The 22,590-nt window shown below is 41.9% G+C and overlaps 1 protein-coding gene across 1 annotated transcript in view; it reads right to left on the bottom strand.

Annotated features, from left to right (window-relative positions):
• Nucleotides 1-2,006: 2,006 nt before the first annotated feature.
• The window catches only part of LOC111873532 (protein Skeletor, isoforms B/C), an 86,185-nt gene continuing 65,601 nt past the window's right edge, over nucleotides 2,007-22,590 (bottom strand). Inside the window, exons 5-12 of the mRNA XM_023868314.2 lie at nucleotides 16,220-16,458; nucleotides 14,236-14,416; nucleotides 11,131-11,403; nucleotides 10,421-10,664; nucleotides 8,885-9,061; nucleotides 8,008-8,262; nucleotides 5,539-5,702; nucleotides 2,007-4,383 (exon numbers count right to left, since the gene is read on the bottom strand). Coding sequence (XP_023724082.1) covers nucleotides 4,234-4,383; nucleotides 5,539-5,702; nucleotides 8,008-8,262; nucleotides 8,885-9,061; nucleotides 10,421-10,664; nucleotides 11,131-11,403; nucleotides 14,236-14,416; nucleotides 16,220-16,458 — 1,683 coding nt within the window. The 3' untranslated portion in view covers nucleotides 2,007-4,233. The remainder of the gene's footprint in view (nucleotides 4,384-5,538; nucleotides 5,703-8,007; nucleotides 8,263-8,884; nucleotides 9,062-10,420; nucleotides 10,665-11,130; nucleotides 11,404-14,235; nucleotides 14,417-16,219; nucleotides 16,459-22,590) is intronic.

Raw genomic sequence — 22,590 nt, forward strand, 5'->3', positions numbered from 1 at the left:
CATATAACATCAGCACGAGCACTGAGTACTTACTGTGAGTGTCATTTCACTATTTCATTCTACAGTACCACACACCTCACAACACTGTCTCATCCTGACATCTGCTATATATACTTGCATGCTAAATCCCCCAAAAATTACTCAGTTTCTCTCAAATAAAACTCATTCAAAATGTATTCACAAATATAACTGATGTCAGAACGTTGTGTCTGCTCATAAATTATTGTCAGTTAGGGACCTGATAAGGTTCAATATTATTGTCATTGTTTGAAATTTGATATCTGTTCATTCTTTAGAACAACATTTGCGCAGTAACCATGCATAAAAAATGCATATATGATTATAAAAATGATCTGTTTCAGCAACCACAGTAAACAAATTGTAACATCCTTCAACATAGCATGCAATTGCTTTCATCAAAGAATCCCACACTCTGCATTTGTTCTTGATACCAAACTGATTGCCTGACTTCAAGTCCATAACACTGAAGTGAGACACAGACATGTAAACAACTGCACTCAGAACATGGAAAGTAGTCCCATGGATGATGCTTCCCCTCTGGCATAAGGCAACCAGCCCAAAGAGCTTGTCACTAACTGAAGTCATCATGTGGTTATCACCACCAATTTTTGTGTGCAAACAGAATGACTAAATGACTGAAGGAGAATACAGGAAGTACACTGGAGGGGAGATGTAACAGTTTGCAAGAGGTATGGAGGGGTTGATCCATGGCATTTGTGTCTGTGGTCTCAGTATAGCTAGGGTTCTGTGATAGGAAGAAGTTATATTCTGAACCCAAAAATGTTCCTTGTTAAGGGGCTCACGTGTATAAGTCAGTGGATATGCATGCACCATAGCAGTTAGGTATGTACGAGACTGGTCAGAATTATTATGTAGATTTATATAAAAATATTTGTTTCAAATATGTTACAAGAAATTAGTTGAGAGTGTCCAAAACAAAAACAGTTCGCCTATTTGTGCATTTCAGTCTCCCATATTTAAACATAGAACTTTTCATCATATGATGATGACACAGTTCTCTAAATTTTGCAAGTAAAATGTTACTTTTTTTAATAACCCTATTAGCCTGCAGGACATCTGTGCACACTGTATGATTATACTGATATAGTCCTTCATCTGATCTATACAGAAATATAATAGAGGACACCCAAAGTCATTGTGAAATTTGCTCTTTATGCCTGCCATTAGGTATGGTAGCCACCACAGTTAAAGTGATATGCAAGTGTTGCAGTAGAGTGTTTGGTGCAGTTTGAATTCTCAGTCCTAATTTCTTTATTACATGACTAAAATTTAAGCTTTTTAATCTGATTATTGCTCCTTCTGTAAAGCTTTAACCAGTTATGTTGTGATATTGATAAAGGGAAGAATAGGTACCCCATCTTGCTTAGAGGCAACTGCTTCTGACCATGCTACGTTAAAAAGAATTCCATAAATCCATCAGTCTGCCCTATGGCTGATGTATTTATTTCATGTGATATGTCTCCAAGGAAGTGATGGGAGGTGGAATTTGAAGGACGTTTACAGAGGAGGTAATAATAAAATAAACACAAAAGAAAATTAAAATTAATATTAAATAAAATGTAACAAAATGTTATAAAAAGCATAATAAAATATTTCCAATATGATAAAACATAATAACTATATGGAATGGTGAACATGATATGTTACACTATTCAATAAAAATACCCAAGTACATTCTGCCTGAACACCAATAAACTAGTAAACATTATTATTTAAAGATAATATTTACCATATAAACTTCTGTTACTAATTAGGTACTTGAAACTGATTAAAAGCTAAGCAATGTATGTACATGCTAGGTTTGAATTTGCCACAGCAATAATTATGAAGAACACAGTCCTATGGGTTTTAACACTGCAGTTCAGAAGAAACCTGATGCTTCAGAGGAATGTGTCACCTCCATCTTCAGGGTCAAAGTGTAGGCCAAGTAAGAACCAGCCTGCTTCATGATGGTTTCTTGTTTGTCTTATTCTTCAGTCCTGAAGATAGAGGTGATATGTTCCTCTGAAGCATTTGGCTTTATCTTTACTACATTGTGGTATATCCCCAGAAGACCACAGTGTTTGAGTATATATATTTGTAACAATTCTTATGTCAAGGAGTTCAAAGGGGTATGCAAGTAAGGGGGGAAAAAAAAGCTTACATCTCTGAGTCAAAGCATCATGCCCTCAAGGCATAAAGAGAATCTCAGATCTTGGTAACAGCAAGGGACAAATGGTCAAGTGCAAACTTGGCTTGTATCCACGGGATGAGAATATTCTACATCTCACGGCAGTGGTCAAACCCAGGCCATCAATTTATAGCTCTTAGAACACATCTTTCACCAGTTACACATATATTCTTCTCTCTAATATTATATGTAGACACTTTAAGAACTTATATTTTATTTTGGAGAGTGTTAATAACCAGTTACCACTTCAAAAGATGTCTGTTAATATTAACTACAATACATTTTCTATCAGTTTCACCTGAACTAGCATACAAATACACTAGCTGTGTTCCTCTGCATTGTCATTTGGGCGAGTTCTGTTGTCCACATTCTTAGATAAGATTTTCTTTCTGTTCTAGTCTTCTAGGTCATGATGTCATGTAGTAGATAGTTACCAATATTTTAGAGGAATGTGATGCCACCATCTTCAAGGTTGAAGTGTGTTCTTCCAAAATATTGAACATACCAGGCAGCACTAACTATGTCATGATCCAGAAGACCACAACATGAATCTTCACACCTGTCATAACCTCAAACCTTAAGAACCTCCTGTTACTCAACAGTAATCAAGTTTATAAAAATAAATGATAAAAGCAACATAATGATAATGAATATAAAGCTCAAATACAAAATGTGATAAACACAAGCAACAAAACAATAAATTAATAAAAATGAAACAATACACATGAACTAAAATGGTATTGATATGGTATATTATTGCACATATTGTAGATTCTTTATGTTCCTGTAACATTCCTTTCAATATCTGCTGCATGTGCCCTTCCACAAACTGCCCATAGTGCCTTTAAGCCATAAAGAGCCCAATCTGTGAACACAGTAAGGTGTCAATTTGTCCCTTTACATTTCCAGCATATGGGCATCCTGAATATATTTCCAGGACAGTTAGTATGCCATTGCAGAATGCCTCATTACTGTTATAAACAGCACATAAATAGAATGTATAAACTATTGGTCTGGAAACCTGTTGGAAAGAGATCACTTGAGATCACTTTGCAGGCCTAGAAATAGATGGCAGGAAAATATTGAAATGGATCTTAATGATATAGGGAGTGATGGTATGGACTGGATTCAAGAATAGGCTCTAGCAATGGGCTGTTGTGAACAGGGCAATGAACGTTTAGGATCCACTGAAAGTGAGGACTTCCTTGACTAGCTGAGCAACTATCAGTTCCTCGAGAACTCTGCTCCATGCAGCTAGTTAATGGGTGGGGTGTGAGCACAATACTGCCAACACAGATCAAAATTGTCTCTTTGTTTGATCTCAGTATGAACAGTAATAAGCAGCACTCCTATTGCAGGGTTGCAGTTTACAGAAACCACCCTAAATTCCCTCAGTCCTACTCAGAGATATTCAAGGAGCAAAGTCTCAAAACGATTTCAGCACAAGAGCTTATTTCTAAACAAAGAGACTCTGAAAGCAAGGCAGTAAAAAAATAATGCTATAGGATCATAATGAATTACAATAGTTACATCTCTCCCATATTTGTTGGATATGTAAGCATGCACTAAGAGAGCCTGAACAATGCTTCCAACTGTTCTACTGTGGCTGCATCTGTGCTGGGACTTAACTGGCTTAGTTTCCAGCCATAATATAAATAAATTCTCTCAAATACAACATTTCACTTGTTATTGTCATCTGTCACATGTAGAGTCAGTTTGTGTTTCTTATTGTCTGCTCACAGTGAGAAGAAATGGACTGAACTGCAATTATGAATTAGCTTTAAAACAACAACAGTTCATGAAACCTGAAGGTGGCCAGTAGGAACTAGCTCGTACTCTTTGGTCAGTGAGTTTGTTATCTGAGCTCCGTGCTGCTCACAGCCAGTACTATAACACTAACCACCATCAGGCTGGGTTGCCTGTCCATCTAACAACATTAAAACTTTTCCAGCAGGCTCTTGACATAAATACTTTACTGTAACAAGGAGCACTTTAACAATGCGGTGCAGCAACTGCACACTTCACCTGACCAGACCAGTCACCACTGCAGTAAAGAGGGAGAGAGCTGCGCTCAGGACTGCCATATCTGCAGCACTGGCGCCATTTCGCTGGGAGCGGTACCCCATGTCCACAACATGGATCTTCCAGCCCAGGTTATTGTGCGTGTAACACTGTAAGAGGTGGTGTGTCAACATGATACAAAGAACTGCCACAACAAGAATCTATAGACAGACTCTAAAGATAATTATCATGCAAAAGAAATTGATGAATAACACAAGAAGATGGTATGGACACATTTTAGCAATGAACAAAGAAAAAGTCAACGAGAATATTTTGAAGATGAACATAAAAGGAAAACGCCCAAGACAAAAGTTGAGATAAAGATGGAAACAACAGATTAGCAAAGATGTCATGCAGAAGAAAGGAACAACATGAGAGGAAACTGAGGATAACAAAGACGGAGGGAGATTTCTTGGTTGCTAGGTGATCCACACACAGTGGAAACATGAGGAGGAAGAAGTACAATGTACAGTAAACCTCAGAGTGATGTGTCCAAGAAATTCAGGCACCAAGTTCCTATGAAATGTAGGTAACCCTTTACAAAACCGCATATGCTATAATCCAGAGACAGGAGTCTTAATGGTACACATTTTTTAAACAACTGTTATATTAAGTACAGTTTGGCAACTGAAACCCTGTGTGTAAAACTTTCAAATTCACATACAGTTTTTTCTTCCTTGGCACTACAGCCCCAGTGGGCCTAGGCCTACCTCCATGAACTTCTCCGTTCACTTCGGTTTTTCTAGATCTTACACATTCGGTTGGACTCCTTGGGTGAGTGATCAGCTCATCACAAGGCCTCTACCTGTACACAAACACAGAAAGCGCACACACACGAACTAAACATCCATGCCGAGTGGGATTCGAACCCATGATCCCGGTTTCCAAGCAAGTGAAGACAGTACATGCCTTAGACCGCTTGGCTACCGTGACTGGCCTCACATATAACATTCATTATTGCAGGGATGCAGTGTTACTCTGACCTCAACTCTGTCTGAACAGGGTAACTGTAGTACCCCTCTCCCTACCCTTATTTGTGCTTAATTAAACACCATGTTAACACTTATTTTGCAGTGCAGGTATAGTTCCAGGCATTATTAATCTTAACACAAAGTGGAACTGAGTGATTAGCTTCACATCCCAGCCACTTTACCTCTGGGAGACAAGGTCCCAGAATCTATCGACGGGGGCCAGAGTGGGCCTCAAAGCCAGTAGTTTGACTAAAAAGGATGAATAAAATTGAACTGAATTGATGCCACACCCACCTGATAGTACAAAAGATCTGGTGTTTCTGGTGCTACAGTCCAGTTGAGGTAGGCAGGCTCACCATTATCGCACACCAGTCGCAATGTGCTCAGGTATTCAAGAAACGTCTCCATTTCTGCTGAGCGGTCAACAGTTGTGTGCGCCCATTCACAATACCGACCAGCTGAGCAGGCAAACAAACAAATAATGTGACAGGTTACCACAGCATTGCATCAAACTACATGGTAAGGTTAAAGTGAATTGCAAATTAACAATTACACACTCTGATGCCTGAGTTCCATGCATACTTTTGCATAACAGAGATTTCAACTATTTCAAATTTGACAGACATAACCTCAGAGTCTTTCAACTTAACCATGTTTATATGTTTATATTGTCAACACATAAAAGAATGTGTCTTACAGAACTTATAGGTCTGTACTAAATTTCACGTGCCTAACTCCAATACTTTATTAGTTATCACAAATACAACTGAACTCCCATTTCAAGGATCTTATTTCCGGTGAGTTATGTGAGGCTAGTCCTATTCTAGCCACAGCAAAGGTTGATAAAGAAACTGGCAAGGAATACATGATGTGAAATGTATCCATAGCATAATGTCTGTGGCCAGTTCATTCACTTCTGCTTCAGTGGCTCAAAAAGATAAGACTTACAGAAAAATTGTATTGAAAATAATATGTGTTTCAGGTCTCTGTATAACTTTTGCACAAAACGTTTTTCACTCCAACAAATTTTTAGGAAGTTCCACTTGAGATGATCATAGATATGCGTATAGGTCCACTATTGTTGTCCAATTTTAACCAAACTAAAATTTTTATACAAATTTTAGTTAAACCCCTATGTTAAATTTAATGAAAATCCACTCACTACTAAGCTGTTAAATGCAACCAGACAGATATACATGGTGAAAGTGTTTGCAACTTGTGCTGCAATGCACCAGTAGGTTCATAGGAAAACGGAGAGTAGAAAGAAGAGTGCAAAAAAACATTCACTTCCATGCAGTTTTGTGGGGATGTTACTAATGTAAGTTGTTTGTTTAACTGACATCACTCTTCACAGTACAAGAAACTGTTAAGATTCTGTTACTGTATTGACAGATAATTCTGTGATGAAAAGAGAATTTGCCTGCTGACACCACATGCATTTATATTCTCCAAATAACATGTGACACCCATTTAATTATCCTAGGTTCAATTCTCATTCAGAATATCCAGAGATGATGAGCTGTTATTTGCTGGATGTCTCCATTTATACCTCCACTGATTCTGTGCAACAACTTCCACTGCTGATTCACATATCAATAATAAATCACTGACCATAACAAATGAGTGGTTAACAGTCCTGCCTCATATTACAGAGGTCCCACTTTAAAATCTTGCACTGGAAACCAACTATCTTAATTCAGGTTTCTGTGATTTTTCCTCAGTTCCTCCAGGAAATTATTAGGATAGTACCTCTAATATTGCCATGACTGCTTCCTTGTGTCTTTCTAATTCCCTGTTCATCTTACCATCCAACACTGTACAGTCTGAGCTACTAACAATATTGCTGTGGTTGTACCATAACATAGATAGTCACCGACTTCTCAATACGGAAGCCTGGGTTCGATCCCAGGGCAGTTCATGTGGACTTTTGGTGGACAAAGTGGCAATAAGGTAGACTTACTTCAGTTTCCTCTGCCAATTCTCATTCTACCAAATGCTTAATTTCTTTCATGTATCATCCATGCCTGGAACAATGGGCCTATGGACCAAGGGACAGTCTCACCCTCACCCCACATTCAGAACAAGAGGAGTGAGTGAGTGCACAAATAATAACCACACGGCACAAAAATAACTTTGCGTACACAAAATTCTAATGAAATTCCACACGTTACAGACACAGGGGTGCATCCAAGGGACCTACACATGTAATAGAAGAAACACAGAAAGCAGCATTGGATATATTCTAACAGCTGATGATGGCCATATTGGCCGAAACATGTTATGACTTTTAAATTTTAAGTTTAAACCTTAGAACTTTTAAACTTTAAAGTTAATAAATAGTTTAACATATGACCATGAAATAAGATTTACAATAAAAAAGAATAAGAAAGACAAAGCCACTGAATAAACAAACAATTATACTATTATTATAGGAATACTATTGTTATAAATAAGAATTTTGAAATTTGACTGTATTGAAAGTATTGAAATTTCTGATTTTACAACTGTAAATTTTGATTATTTTGATTGTAAGATGTCAACTTTATGTTTTTAAATGTACTATTTTGTGTATAAATATTGTGGCTATCTTGCATGTTTTTTTAATCTGTCCAATCATGTATAAGAAAAGTTATTGTCTTGACTGGTTTCAATCGTTTTTGAGACTATGCATGTATGGGACACGTTCCACATCCAATGGCATTTTAGCCTCGCTGGATCTATGGAACTGGAAATAAATCTATATAAATAAAAATGTAAATTCACCTGCTGTGGGATATGGGTACCCTTCTGCATCATATCGTACACCTGCGAACACACGCTGCTTCTTCTGCTCGGCTTCAGACTTCTGGCCAAAACCACCCTCACTGCTGTCTGTTATGTAGAAAGGATGATACCGTGCAGGATTGGTTCGGTCATTTCCACCTTCCACTATGAACGTGTAGGTCTGTCCTCGTTCTACATATATTTCTGGGATCAGCATATCGTTAATGTACCAAGCAATCCCCCAAGATGGTTGGCCTATTAGAAAGAAATTTTAATCTGATTTATTTGTAACCAACATCACCAATCAGGTCTTTCTGCTGCTGTTTTTGTTGTTCATGTCCACACCTCGAGGAATAATTATAAGAAAATCATCAGGTACACTAAAAGTTAAATGGAAAATTAGCTCAACAATGTATATATATTTTATAAATCAAGGTATTACAAAGTGTTTCTACTCTTTTCCTGTTTAGGGAAATAATCGCTGTTTATGGTGAGAATCATATAAAAGATATGAACACACTGTGTGGGCAAACTGCAGAGTTATGAATGCTAAAAAGAAGTAGTCAGCCACCCTGTTAGAGGCTGAGTCAACCCCAGGGCCGTAGTGCAGCTGGAAGGATTAGGTCAATTGAAAAAATCCAATGACCTCATCGGGACTTGAACCTGCGACCTTCCGGCTTGTAGCATAGTGCCTCAACCAACTATGCTACCGCTTGACCCTATGAATGCAAAAGCAGGCGGTATATATGGTTACCACTGTGCTTTATGGAGGTAACATGCTGTACCTGCTGATAACTTGTTTAATTCAGTCTACTTGATCCATGATACAGCAAATAATTCTGTTTCCTACTTTACTGTCTGCAAAATCAAACTTTGCCTGTGATTGGTGTGTAGCCCCTCTTCCCCCCTGTAGGTCCAATGCGAGCTGAGAATACAGTCTCTCCTGTAATGATTGCAGATGGCCAAGGCTTCAGTTCATCTTCATCCGGAAGATCAAAGAGTGACATGGTACATGCATGGTCACTCTTGCTGCTAAAGTCAATACGAATATCATCTGTAAAAGAGCAAATACAGCATTTCTGTCAAGCACACACTATATTCTAAAAACATAATCCTGTCAGTAACAGTGAAAATTCATATGAACATTTTAGATTTTGCACAAAATACCTGCCTGCCCATCCTGCCACCATTAGCCCCATCTCTGAGAGGACTCGTAGGATTTCCAATAAGACCATGGTCATTATGCAGATTTATGATTCATGACTAACAGTAGCATGATTCATGTAATGTAGTGATAAATCTTCAATAAATATTAAACTTTCTGTGTGTCTATTTTTGTATAAAATTTGAAAGAAATAATGAAGGCTATGTCATTATTACAATTAATGCCATCAAAGCTAGGCATATCGAATTCTTTATGATGCCAGAGCATAAATACATTGACCACTTTTATATAAAACCTTCTCATGTTAAATATTAGCACAGCAAAAGTGTGAATCTTTGAGGTTAGGTTTGACTACTTGAGCAAATGTCTAAGCCAGTAAACTAAACACAAAATAACAATACAATTTAGTGATCTACTTAAATATAAACATTTCCTCTGGCATCTTTATAGGTGGTGGAGGTGGTGGCTGTTGTTGTTGTTGTCATCATTGTTGCAGTCATTTATAGATTATTTAATGTTCAATAATTCAGACTCTGTAGTGATGGGATGGTAATGAATAATGAACTGGAAAGAATGCGGTCATAAGGTACCATTCCTAGATTTTGCATGGATGACTAAGCCATGAAGAGCCAAAGTCTGAACAGTAATTGTCCTAGCTGAGACACAATCTTGACATTTCCAGAATATAAGTTAGAACAACTACCACTTAAGCCAACTTGCTCAGTGCTTCTCTGTAGCCTACATGTTTGAGATGTAAAGGACAGCAGACATCACTGATACTCTCACCTTCACATTTTTTCAAGCATTCAATTACCCTTCAGACCAGATTCCTGTTTTCAAATTCTGAAATCAGTATCAGTGGTTTCAATATTTATCTTGTTAGTGTCTCTGCCTAGATGAAAAGGTTTCTTACCTCTTCAGCTTATATTCTTTGAACAGCTGTGAAATTCAAATGTTCAAAGAACATGTAACGAAAGAGCACAAATTAGAAACAAGAATATTCAGGATATCTCCTCTAGACTCATGAGAAGAGAGATTGTTTGTTGAGAGTTGAGCACTAATGAGAATTTTACATACTTTATCCGTTATGATGGACAAACTAACAATTACTGTCCATGCATGTATTCCAACTGACCAGTTGTTTTTGCAGTGCTGATACCATTAGCACCACATTGACGTGGACTTGCCGGCCACACAGAACCAGTGAATTTAAAATGCCCGGCTGCAAGACAATAAAGGTGCTCTTACCAGCTGTTCTGTCAGGAGTGGCATGGGCATTTGCTTCCTTTCGGCTGTTGAGAGGTCCTATAGCAGCTATGACACTCACTTCTACATCAGTGGGAATGGCTCGGTCATTGATTGGTTCATTGGTCTGAAGCGGTCGCCTGTACACAATCGTAGTCACGCCATTCTTTCGTTCTCCAGACACCAAAACTGCATCATTGCGCCCACCAAGACGCTCATCCGGACATACGCCACTCTTCCCATCGCACTGCAGGAAGCAAGGTACCAGTTAATATGAACTCAGCTACAATACAAGAGAAAGAAACATCAGTGTATAGTAATAAGTGTTGAATTTATCAGTTCACAGATGATTTAACAAAACTGTCCTGGGGCAGCCTCTAATGGTTTATTGTCCAGACCGATTTTCATCAAAATCCATCCAATAGTTCTTCTGTGTATAAACAGAGAGACAGATATGGCAAGCCCTATGTACATGTACACTGTACAAAGAATGCATAATAATGTACTGTAAAGGGTGAGGAAGAAAGTAACCACAGCCTGTGCTTAGGCACTGTGCTGTTATTTGCTTCATATGGGTGACAATATTATTCTACAATGCATGTTCTTCCTTTAGAGAAGCAGACTGAGTAAGTTACACACTGATACAAGACAATGTGTAAGACCATATTTTTGTGTCACAGATTATACAGTGATTTGCATAAGAAATATTAAACCTGAGCTGTGGCTGTCATGTAGTAGTCCTCGACACGGAATGTGCCTCGCTCACTGTCATAGAATGCCACAACGACATCTCCACCAATCATGTAGGAGCGCCCCTGCTCTCCACTGAGGCCGAATGCCATGTACTGGTCCTCTCTCATTCGAGCAGCCAGCTGAATCTGTACCATGTCACCCTGCAACTCCCACTGCACCTGCAGACGCTCATTCAGCAGCTGCCGACAGTTGAGGGACCGCTCTGCTGCTGGATCTGATGTCGTACTGCTCGTCTGCACAGTAACGATGGCAGAACGTTCATGTAAAGATGTGCCAGCCAATTTGAACCATAAATAAGGTAGGGACAGACACATATACACACAGCGCTGCTTCTTTCCCTTCAAGGAAAGAAACGGGATAAAGATGCCACAATTACCAATTTTATCATTGAAATATATATGCTGGGAAATAAAATTCGCATTTTTACATATATTTTATAGAAGGAACATCTGATTTATTCATTTTCATATTATGCAAGTGGAATGTAAAAACCACTGATATCAGGGTACATTTGTACTTTGAGGGAAGGTTATTGTACAATGCTACTAGTAGCTCGACTGCACGGTGTCAAATGGCATGATGACTGATGAAATGGGAAGGATTTGGAAGGAAGCAGTCCTGGCCTAATTGAAGTAGTATACTATCATTTTCCTTGGAGGAACTGATGAAAACCACAAAAAACCTTAGTCATGGTTTCTGGTGTCCTAGTCCAAATTCGAACCAAGCACCTCCCAATACTGCTACACCAACCTTTCAAATGCACCGTGGCTGACAGGAATGGACTCAGTGGTTGTTTGTCGGTATACTGTAAGTTACATTCCCTGAACTCAACCGACCAACTGACCAACTGTGCCACCACGGTAGTATAGTTGGTTGAGGCACTTACTACAAAGCAGGCGGTCGTGGGTTCGATTCCCGATGAGGTCAATGGATTTCTCACTTGACCTTATCCTTCCAGCCGCACTATGGCCCTGGAGTCAACTCAAACTCTAACAGAAACGAGTACCAGGAATCTTCCTGGGGGTAAAGGGCAGCCGGTGCATAAGGCTGACATCACCGCTATCTGTGAGCCGATTGTCTAGAAAATGTGGGGAGCCTCGATGTCTCACAACCCTAGGGACCTCCACGGCCTGTTACAGGGATAGCTTTACCTTTTACAATCCCTGCACTATCAACACAATTTGCTGGTAAGATCAGAGAGGCATACTTCACATCATGACTGCAACACTGCTGTCACAAGAGCAACAGTCTTCTGCACAAGCAGAGCAGACCAGAGGTACAAGCTGTGAGGCAGAGTGTACAATATTATCACAGCAATGCATATAAAGTTACTTACTTATTTCCTTGACTTTGCAGACCTCTAGAACTTTGACCTCCTTTGATATGCATGCCAATTTTTATATCTAATTTGCCTCTTGCTTCCATCTCCTCAATGTCAGCTCCCATAAATCATTCTCTGTATGTTCCAGCCATCTAATTATGCACATTCCCATTTATCTTCTATTTCTAAAAATTTCCCAATCCACCCTTATTTGATCAATTTTAATCACATTCCCCAACCACTCCAAAATTCTCCCTTCAATATCCACTACCAGATCAGCGGTTTCACATAATTCCCTCTGTCTTTGCTTAGTTCTGATTCTCAAAAGCCGTTCATCAGTTAATTGCTCCACACGTCTTCCTCAAGAAGTTCATCTCCCATGTATTTAATATAACTTTATCCTTTCCAGTCATGTACCATATTTCACATCCATGCATTGCAGCTGGTTATGATGTTGTTTTATATATGTTAGCTTTCGGTATTCTGGTCACAGTTCTGGGCAACAGCACCCACTGTATGCAGAGATTCTAATTTCTAATTTTCTCACTAATTTCATTTTTCCTCATTATTAAGGCACCTATGTAAGTACTAAGAGATAAACATACTTAAGCACACTTAAATCTAGTTGACTGTACTTACAGGGTTATACCACCAGGGCGGCTGCCAGCACCCATTGAAAAGCATGCAAGAAATATACACAGTGAAAGTTACATCAGTACTGCTATACAGCAGAAAGAAACCTAATTATAATAAGTAATGGAAGTTCACTGGTGTTTCAAAGGTACATACTGCCTCCTTCATCAGGATCAGAGATATGTGAAGCTGAGGTAGAGTGCTGCTTCCTTCTTGCTCATTACTTGCTTTGTTATGTCTTGTAACATAAAGAGGTGGGCAGTAAGTTCCTTCAAAACATGATTCGACTTCAACTTCTATCAGCCTACCCATCATCGCATCTCAGAAGGCAGTAATCACCACTTTGAGGATCTCAAACACAAAACGTTCTTGCAGTGATAATGCTTCCATTGTGACAGCATTATAGAACGGTCTTGCAATGTGAAAGGTTTTGGCAGAAAGTAGAACATATAAAACTCCACAACTCCTAAGGGTGTAAATGACATTGCTTATTCTCTGTTAGCCTCTTAGCAAATGGGTGTATTGTTAACCTATTGCTGACTAACACTGTCTCCGAGATGTGGTAGGCACTCCAGATCATGTCTCTGAGACGTTTAGAATGAAGTTCACACTTAGATTACACTGGTATTTCAACTTGTCATCAACAGATGGCACCCTAATGCTCTTTAGTGTCTTTCTTCTGCCAAAAAACGTACTTCATTTATTGATAAACACTAAAGAAGGTGACAATGCAACAGCAGGGACTTGATGCCATTTAACCCTTTTGCTGACAAGCTTCATCACAGAACTTTGCACTGGAAATGCCAAGGTTGTTCAGATATAAATGCAGTTACACAGGAAAGTCCATATTACTTCCTGAAATGATCACTGCTAGAGATAATATGAGAGCCTGTTCTTTCATCTTTTGGTATGTCACACTTGATATGACTTCCTGACAAAAATGCTGCACTAACTGATAAACAACAACCGATCTCTTCGGCTGTGGCCGTAAGTACCTTGAGCTGATCTGATCAGCTTGTGACATGCAGCGGGTTAGATGTAGCCACAAGGGGAGGCCAGATGTCCTCAGTGGTATGAGAAGTTGGTAAACCAAAGTATCTGCCATGCTTACAGTGATTTTGGTCTGCCCCATTGCAGGCGGCACATCAAGATCCTTTGGTATGAGCACGTGACCGAAGTTATGTCTATACTGCACACACCACACGGCCAGCCAGTCAATGTCGTATACCGTGAGATTCCCTGGAAGCTGAATCTCTATGTCCTCTCCCTGGTATCCGCGCAGTGGGTCCAAACTGGAACAAGCAGGCAGAGAGGAGCTCCACTTTTGCACAGAGTTAACAATATAAAGGCCTGACGGTGAGGTCATGTCAATCTACAGATTCATTGTCAAAACTATGAAACTTAAAACGCCACACTTTTTAAAGAGTGGTAGGGTGAGCTGGACAGAGTTTATTTAAATGTCTGCTGCTGTTGGGCATTTTAAATAATTTTAAGCACTTTCTTAAAAATGTTGTGTCTAATATAATTTTTTTTAAAAAAGGAATGGAATTAACTTTGTTTCCATCAGCAAAGAACATAATGTCACATAACATAAGATTTGAAAATGTTTAGGCAGAATAGTTACACTTTTTTTTTTTGTAATTTGATGTGTACTGTACAAAAGAGTGTCGTGTTTCTTCACAAAGTGGTTCTGCATTATAAAGTCATTAAAGTTCACATCTTTGCTACACTCTTCAGATCTGAAACTGAAAATTATGGGATTACAGAAGAGACTGGAGAGAGAATTCTTTGTTTCATACATCAGTCCCAAGCCGGTTCTATGGTCGCAAACAGACGTTTGCACCATAGCTGAGATAAATAGCGCATTCAGTTTGCTGTGAGTTCACAGTGAATTCGAATATCGCAGTTTAATTTCATCATACAATGGCAGTGAAATGACGAAATGGAAAGGGAGCTGAAGTGTGAGATGTGTGACGCGGGATTGTGCATTCTCAGGAGCTTCGAGGAGACCATACAAAGGCGCGATTCGGTTAGATGGGGGGGGGGCTATATATATATATCAAAAAGGTAACAAAGGTATGTATGTAAAATTTGAGGTTTTGACAGCGGCGACTACGAAGAAAGCCGTCTTCTGGTATGTGGCGCCGTGTAGAAATTGTGTTAACCGACGTTTCGGAGGAAGGTATCGCCTCCATTTTCAGGGTAGAAGACAGACTGTTGCACCTGCTCTAGCTGGTTCGCTCGCGGATTTCTTCTTGTTTTCTACCCTGAAGATGGAGGCGATACGTTCCTCCGAAACGACCACATCCAAGAAGACGGCTTTCTTCAAAGGTATATAAGTATATTGAATTTTATTATATTTAACACTAATTATATAGAATTGTGCGTGCACTTCTATTAGCGGCGTTTGAATGCACGAATACGCGTGCTTCAGCCACGGCGACTGCACTCTTCAGTGTATCGATACGAGCATTTCGGATGTTCAGGGCTAAAATCGGGTTTCAGGCAAAGTTATATTAAGCACGCGTCCTGGAACTTATTTTACGAATGTGATTTTAATTCCGACCGCCTCTGTGATCTAGTGGTCAGGGTTCCTGGCTATAGTTCCAGAGGTCCCGGGTTCGATTACGGCGCTACCAGATTTTCTGAGAAGTAGTGGGTCTGGAACTGGGTCCACTCAGCCTCGTGAGGATAACTGAGGAGCTACTTGAATGGAAAAGTAGCGCCTCCGGTCTAGAAAACCGAAATTAACAGCCGTGGGGATTCGTTGCGCTGACCACGTGACATCCTCTAGCTGCTAAAGTTGGCACTAAACTTCGCCGACAAGCGGCCGTCGTTCGGTCGGTATAGTTCGCTTGCGGACTAAAGCCTCGGAGTTTGTTTTTGTTTTCATTTTAATTATATTTTGCACGAAGCTGGAACCAAATTATATAAAGTTCCATTGAAGCAGCGAGCTCACCCAGAGCACATAAACACAGCCCAACTTGCAGAAGCCCCTCCCGATCCTGACTCCAGGCAGATGTCTCCTGGAAACCCGACAGGAAGACCGCAGCAACACTGACGTTCATGGTGAAAACTGGTAACACTGTACTCACCTACCCATCTCACTGGGCACCTTGATGCCCAGGGGACTGGGTTCTGTGCCATTACCAACCCAGAAGTATGCATCCGGTCCAGCTCCATCATAGTGTAGGTTGGGAATGTAGAATGTCTTGGCATCCAGCACGCTGATGTTGCCTGATCTCAGCCCATGTGCTAGCCTCTTGAACTCAGGCAACACCCGCGGCTTGGGAACCTCCAAGTTGTTCGGGATGAAGACGTCCCCGAAGTTGACCTGCAACACAAGTGACGGCCGTTTCCTTACTCCTGGGCCATCAGCCATGGCAGTAACTATCAAGGTTACGGTCTCCTGGGATGTGACTCCGTGCAGTTTTGCACATAAATAACATTTCAGAGGAATCTACTGCCTGCATTGTCGCTTCTGTACCCACGTGCTTCTGCTTACTTGGCTAATTCTTCGACCCTGAAGATGGAGGCATCAGACTACACGACGTCACATCCCAGAAGACTGTACTCCTTATTTCAGTTGTGTACACTCACAGCGGATACTCATAGAGTCGTTAAATAGCCAACAAACTCACACGGACGTTGCGAGAGTTGACTCCTGTGGTTCGCTATCCCAGCTGTTACCACAAATACACGTATCAAGAAAGCATATCAACGTTCTTCGTATTTCTATAGCTGGCCCCTACGCTACGCCTGAGGCACTGGTTGCAATTCCAATGTGGGAGGAAGGGAAGGTGACGCATTGCAATTAGACACCTGTTATAAACAAGAGTCGCCCTGCAATCCTTGTCCCAGTGGACTAGAACAAATCCACGCAGCATTCCACTGAATGCGATCGGGTCTAGAAGTACGGACAGAGTATATGGGAGCAGAGCCAACTGTCGAAACGTCGTCCATGTCATGTATGCCTGAGGCAAAGACAGCGCCGCAGTGCTGAGGAAACATTTAGAGAATCGGTCCCCAGGACGTGCTGCCATCTGTGAACGCCGCTTTCGTGAGATGAAAGTACAAAAAACTACGTATATTTTTTCTGCTGGTTTGTATGCGTGTAAAACCTGGTCTCTCATGTTAAGGAAAGAGCATACGCTGAGAGGACATCTGGACGGAATAGACAGAGCGGAAGTAACAGGAGGATAGACACAATTACACAGTGAGGAGCTTCATACCTGTCAGACCTGTTTGGACGATCAATGAGGTAATACGCTCTCGTCGGAAGACACGTGGAATACATACAAAAATTTGATCGAGAAACTAGAATGGAAGATACTATTTACGAGACCTAGGCGTAGATGGGAGAAAAATATTAAAACAGACCTGAAAGAATACGGTGGAAGAGAGCGGACTGGATTCATCTGGCTCAAGATAGGATCCAGTGGCCGACTCTTGTGAACACTGCAACGAACATTCGGTTCCGTAAAACGCGAATAATTTTTTGACTGACTAGACAACTGTCAGCTTCTCATTGAGGATTCTAATTCATGGAATTCGTTAGTTATGTTCCTCTGTGTAAGCACTACAAAACGAATGCGTGCATGGGGGCGGGAGGTGAGGCTCCACGTATTTTCAACTTTGATAATAGATGTAGAAGAGTAATTAGTTGTACGCTCCGTCCGGTTTGTCCCCTAAGAATGAGCCAGGGAAGCTCTGAAGTTCGTACTTCTTGTAAATAGGTCTGTCTGGGAGCCCTCGGGGGCTGCCTTGTCGTTACAAAGTTACTCCGTTCTATTCTCAACATCCGATGCGAATCAAAATCCCCACAGCGGAGATCTCCTTCAACACAGAAGAGTTTTCCCCACCCCATAAGTTTGCCTACTCGCGGTGTGACATACCCGAAGAAGAACAAGAAGACCCCAGGGGTGGAATAGTGAAAGAGACTAGATTAAGGGGGGGGGGAGAAAAATATTCCTGCTTTGAAGGTCCCAGGCAGTGCCCGCTCGTCCCTCCGGCAGAAGTACGTTTTGATGGAAGGTAAAGCGTTAGGAAGTGGACTTCGTTATGAACAGAGAAAGCGTGAGATTTTGATTTTACATTGGGATGAAATGTTTATATAAATATTTGGGGAATGAGGCTGCATGTGAAGCACGCAGTGCAACGTGGAATTTCGGTCCCAACACAGCATTTGCTCCAGGACCGAGGAAAACCGCTGTGTGGGCAGAATGCAGAGCTCTGAACATTACAGCGGTTGGCGCAGCGCACACAGCAGCCACTGTGCTCTCACGGGCTAAATTAAGCGTTCATCTCACTTGCATGGGGGCCAAAGAAAATGGGTCGCCCCGGATTTTAATCATGCGCTTTCACCGCAACGAATAAATGTCCCGGAAGAGACGCTAAAGACCACAGTCAAAGGGAAAGCAATTCGAATCTGAATATGGCAGGACGGCGTACGGAAATATGGCCGCCGGCGTGTGTCGAATTCTGCACAGATGGGAAGGACTGCGATTGTTTGAGGGCAGGTGTGCATGTGGGGGTAAGGATTAGATCCTTGCCTGCGCAGAAGAAGATGCGCAACTACACACGAAAATATTTGTCTGTGTGCTGGCTTGGCTTCCAGTCTGTGCCGGCAGAGAAAATGGGCATTATTGGGGTGTTTCAACCCAGTACAGTGGATTATGATAATTGCAACAATGAAAGGATATTAACCCTCTTCATGCCGACTTGTTACGTAACAATAAGACGTGCTTTTATGGTGAGCATAGCGGTGCAGCTTACAGCCCGAATTTTGAATTGAGAACATATGAGATATCCTTCCTGCTGTCAATCCCAAAATTCTGGGCCATACATCTCGTTTACAAATTGGAAAGGGTTAAACCCGAGACTGAATACGCTGGTTAATAGGCAGTATTGGAAAGCGCGGATCATTATAATATTAAACCAGATTTCAGTAGACAGACGGGCGATTTTCGGCTGTGCTACCATCCCCACTCTATCTTTGTACTTATGTGCCGGCTTCGGTAGATCACTTGACTCCTGTCAGGATCGTGTTACGGTAATAACTGAAGCAACCGGAAACTGCACACTTGAAATCAGTCCACTGCTCGAAATCAACAACACAACTTCCGCTGTCCAGAAACTGTTTATTTATCCTGCTGGAGCGTCGCTTTATGCCCCGAGAAGGATTTGAACCGACGGCCTCTCTCCCAGATAATAATTCGTTTCCTACTTGCTGATTTTAACTAGCCAAATTCCTCCTGCTATCCGCATAACGAACTTTGAGAATAAAACAGATCCCAAGATACAGAACTCGGAACCCCAGATGTGTGAGCGTCTATTTTCTTTAGTTTAGGGTCCAGCTACTCCCTTCTGAAGACACTTTATGACAGCTACACATTTCAACAAAGCAAAATTCACATCTTCGGAAAACTACAGACTTGCCTCCCGTGGTGACCCTGTCCCCTTCCGGCCGTCCAAACTGCATGTAAACAAAAACAAGACAGTTGTTTTCTGTTCAGATACGAAGAACAAGTCATAACCTGCTAATAAATCCGTCTGTCTCGCCAATAAACCAGTCGCCCTTCCGAAATGGCTAAAGAAGACCTTAACGTCCATGGAGAACTGTAACAGGTTTGGATGGTCACAGCTGGCAGAGCTTTGCTTCGCTTCTATCAAGCAGTTCTGCCAAAATCCTAATCCTAAAGTATCCGCAGTAAAACACACAACCCGCTAATGCCAGAGCCTGCTGATAGTCACGGCCTTGAGCCAGTTTCAGCCTCCTGCCTCCCTTCTGATCAGTCTCCAAGAAATCATGTCACTCCCAGCTCCGTACTAATTTCCTTCAGATTTCCAGGTGCACGTCTTCTTCGTCATTTTAAACTCACGAAACAGCCAACGGGGAGTTTTCTACGTAATGTTGAAACCTGATGTAAATGCTTTCATTTGAATCTCTGGTCCGAAACTGGGATCTCGCGCCAGTGGAGGCTGGCGGTTCATGACGCCCAGTCCTGTTTACAAACTTCTAGTCGCTTAGCGCTTTAGAGCTGCAGAGTGATGTCGCTGTACCAGGAACAGTTACCAAGCATGGAAACTGCAGTGGGGATTTATACCGCTTTTGCAATATTGTCGCCTAGTAACCAGACGAAATACGGGAAAGCAGGGATAACTGCAAACACCAAAGGGTTTTAACTAAAGACTGTGTTTCTCGAATGAAGCTACTATTCCGGGCAGAAATGTGTTCCATTTTCCTGCACACTTACATTTCCTTGCTTTTGACCTTTGGAAGAGAAGTCCTTTGCGATGTGAGACTATGTCACTTTTAGCCACGTTGTAATTACAGCTACATGAGCTCCCCCCCCCCCCAAAAAGTCTGCAGACACCGTGTCTGGCTTCGAGAGGAACTGTACTGTCAAACGACCGACAGAATTCCGTGTTCCCACGCAGCTTCGGCGCGGCAGTTGAGGGGCTGGCAACATGGCTACGCCGTCTCTAGTTGCTGCAGACAACCCTACGGTGGGCTCATGTGGACATTAAATGGACATTTGGGTTCCACAAAAGCCAGCCAGTTCTTTGGCAGGTGGCGCGACAACTAGCTTCTGCAGAAAGGCTCCACTCCATAGAAGTGGGTATGATGCATTTTATGTTCGTTGGAGCCAGCGGGACTACTGCCTTTACACAGCTGACGACGCATCCCGCAATACAAACATGACGGAGAAGTTGCCGCATATGCACGGCGACACAGTGCTGCGGTCGTTGAGAACAATTCACAGGCAAGTGGTAAAGCTGAGACGTGAGCCTCGTGTGGGGTGCGCATTATACCGGAACCGGGCTCAACCGAATTTAGTGCACACACCGACACCATCTTCCGTCTGTATGCGATCAGTACTTTCGGAGGGACGAATGGACGCGCTCCTCGTTATGCTTTTATTTTATGCACTGGGTGCAAGGAACGCAAGAGATGGCAGGGACTTGTGTTGCACTTCACGCGACCCAAAACTGGGTTTGTTCAGCAACATAGTGTTCAGCCCTTTGAAGCATATCGGTAACTATATGTACCACCTGCTTCAACATTAAAATAATACATTCTGACCACACAGTGTATCTGTGTGTTCCGTATGGTTCTCACAATAAACAGCGACTGTTTCCCTAAACAGCATTAACCGGTTGGGCTTTGTAGCGGAGACGTAATGTGTTTCCTGTGAGGTACGGACTGAATTGCTATATATTGTTACATATGGTTACATAAGAATGCGACGAAAAGGGAACCCAGTGCCTGGGGGTATAACCGGGCCACCCTGTTCCTGCGGAATATAAACACGGGGACCTGGCCCTCCAGGCTGGGGGAGTCTTGAATTTGAGACAGTAAAATCTGGTCATGAGTCCCATGGGATTCTGACCTGAGAATGACTGCGCTGGCAAAGACCAGCAGCAATTGTAAACGACAGACCCATTCTCTCGTCAGAGACGATGTTACATAAGGAGCACAACCGCAAGTGCTCGGATGGAAAATAAAATTACTGGTCGTGAGTCTCAAGGGGCTTGCGGCCAAGATGAACTGACTGGCTGTAAAGCGCCAGTACCAAAGTAACATCAGGTGAGCCTATGACTTTACTTCTCCCACAGGACGACATTCAACCCGATACTTGGCTTGCTGCTTGCTTTCACGCTGGTGTCTTGCTTGGCTTATTGGAACCTGAAGATTGAGGCGATATGGGCCTCCGAAACGTCGGTTGACTTTCGACGGACTACACAGCATTATATCCCCGTGAAAACCTCAGATCCTATACGATTATTGCAGTTAAGCAATTATTATTCTACTGTTTCCAGTTTATTCTTGTGAAGAGCGAAACGCAGCTCAAGCATGCGTTGCTGGCTAAGTGTGGCGGTGTTCTCATTCCCAATGCAAAAGGAAACACTACGCACTTACAGTGTTGAAAGAACACTACAAATTGTTCGTATTGTGTTTTTTTCTAGATTATGACATTGAGTTATCTGTTAGGTGGGTACCAGCGTTTCGGAAGAACACACTGGCACCATCTTCAGGGCTGAATAACAATAAAATGCTTCACCTCGGCCCACTCAGAATCTCTCAGCACTTAAATGTGTAACTGCAATGTAAATACAAGGAGCAATAAACTGCGTGGTGGGGGTGGGTGTGACGTAACGCAACGCACGGCGCATGCTCCGCCAGATATGGTCAATGTTTCCAAGGGCCGCAGCAGGGCTGGGCGAATTTTAACCTCACGTTTTGGTACGGAGGGGGAAGTCACACCCTATCCTCCCTCATTAGCCCCTCCCGAAACTATCCTCAACCCCTTAGCAGCTACGCGACGACCCCTAGCACGACGCAATCCGCAATGCGACTGGCCATCACTGGTCCCGGTATAACACGTGTGTCCGGCGGACAGCATCAATGAGGAACGCACCATACACGTTCCTGCAGTGTCACGCTTTTCCTCAGTGCTTCTCG

This window comes from Cryptotermes secundus, unplaced genomic scaffold (assembly GCF_002891405.2).
Source record: "Cryptotermes secundus unplaced genomic scaffold, Csec_1.0 scaffold395, whole genome shotgun sequence".
NCBI lineage: Eukaryota > Metazoa > Arthropoda > Insecta > Blattodea > Kalotermitidae > Cryptotermes > Cryptotermes secundus.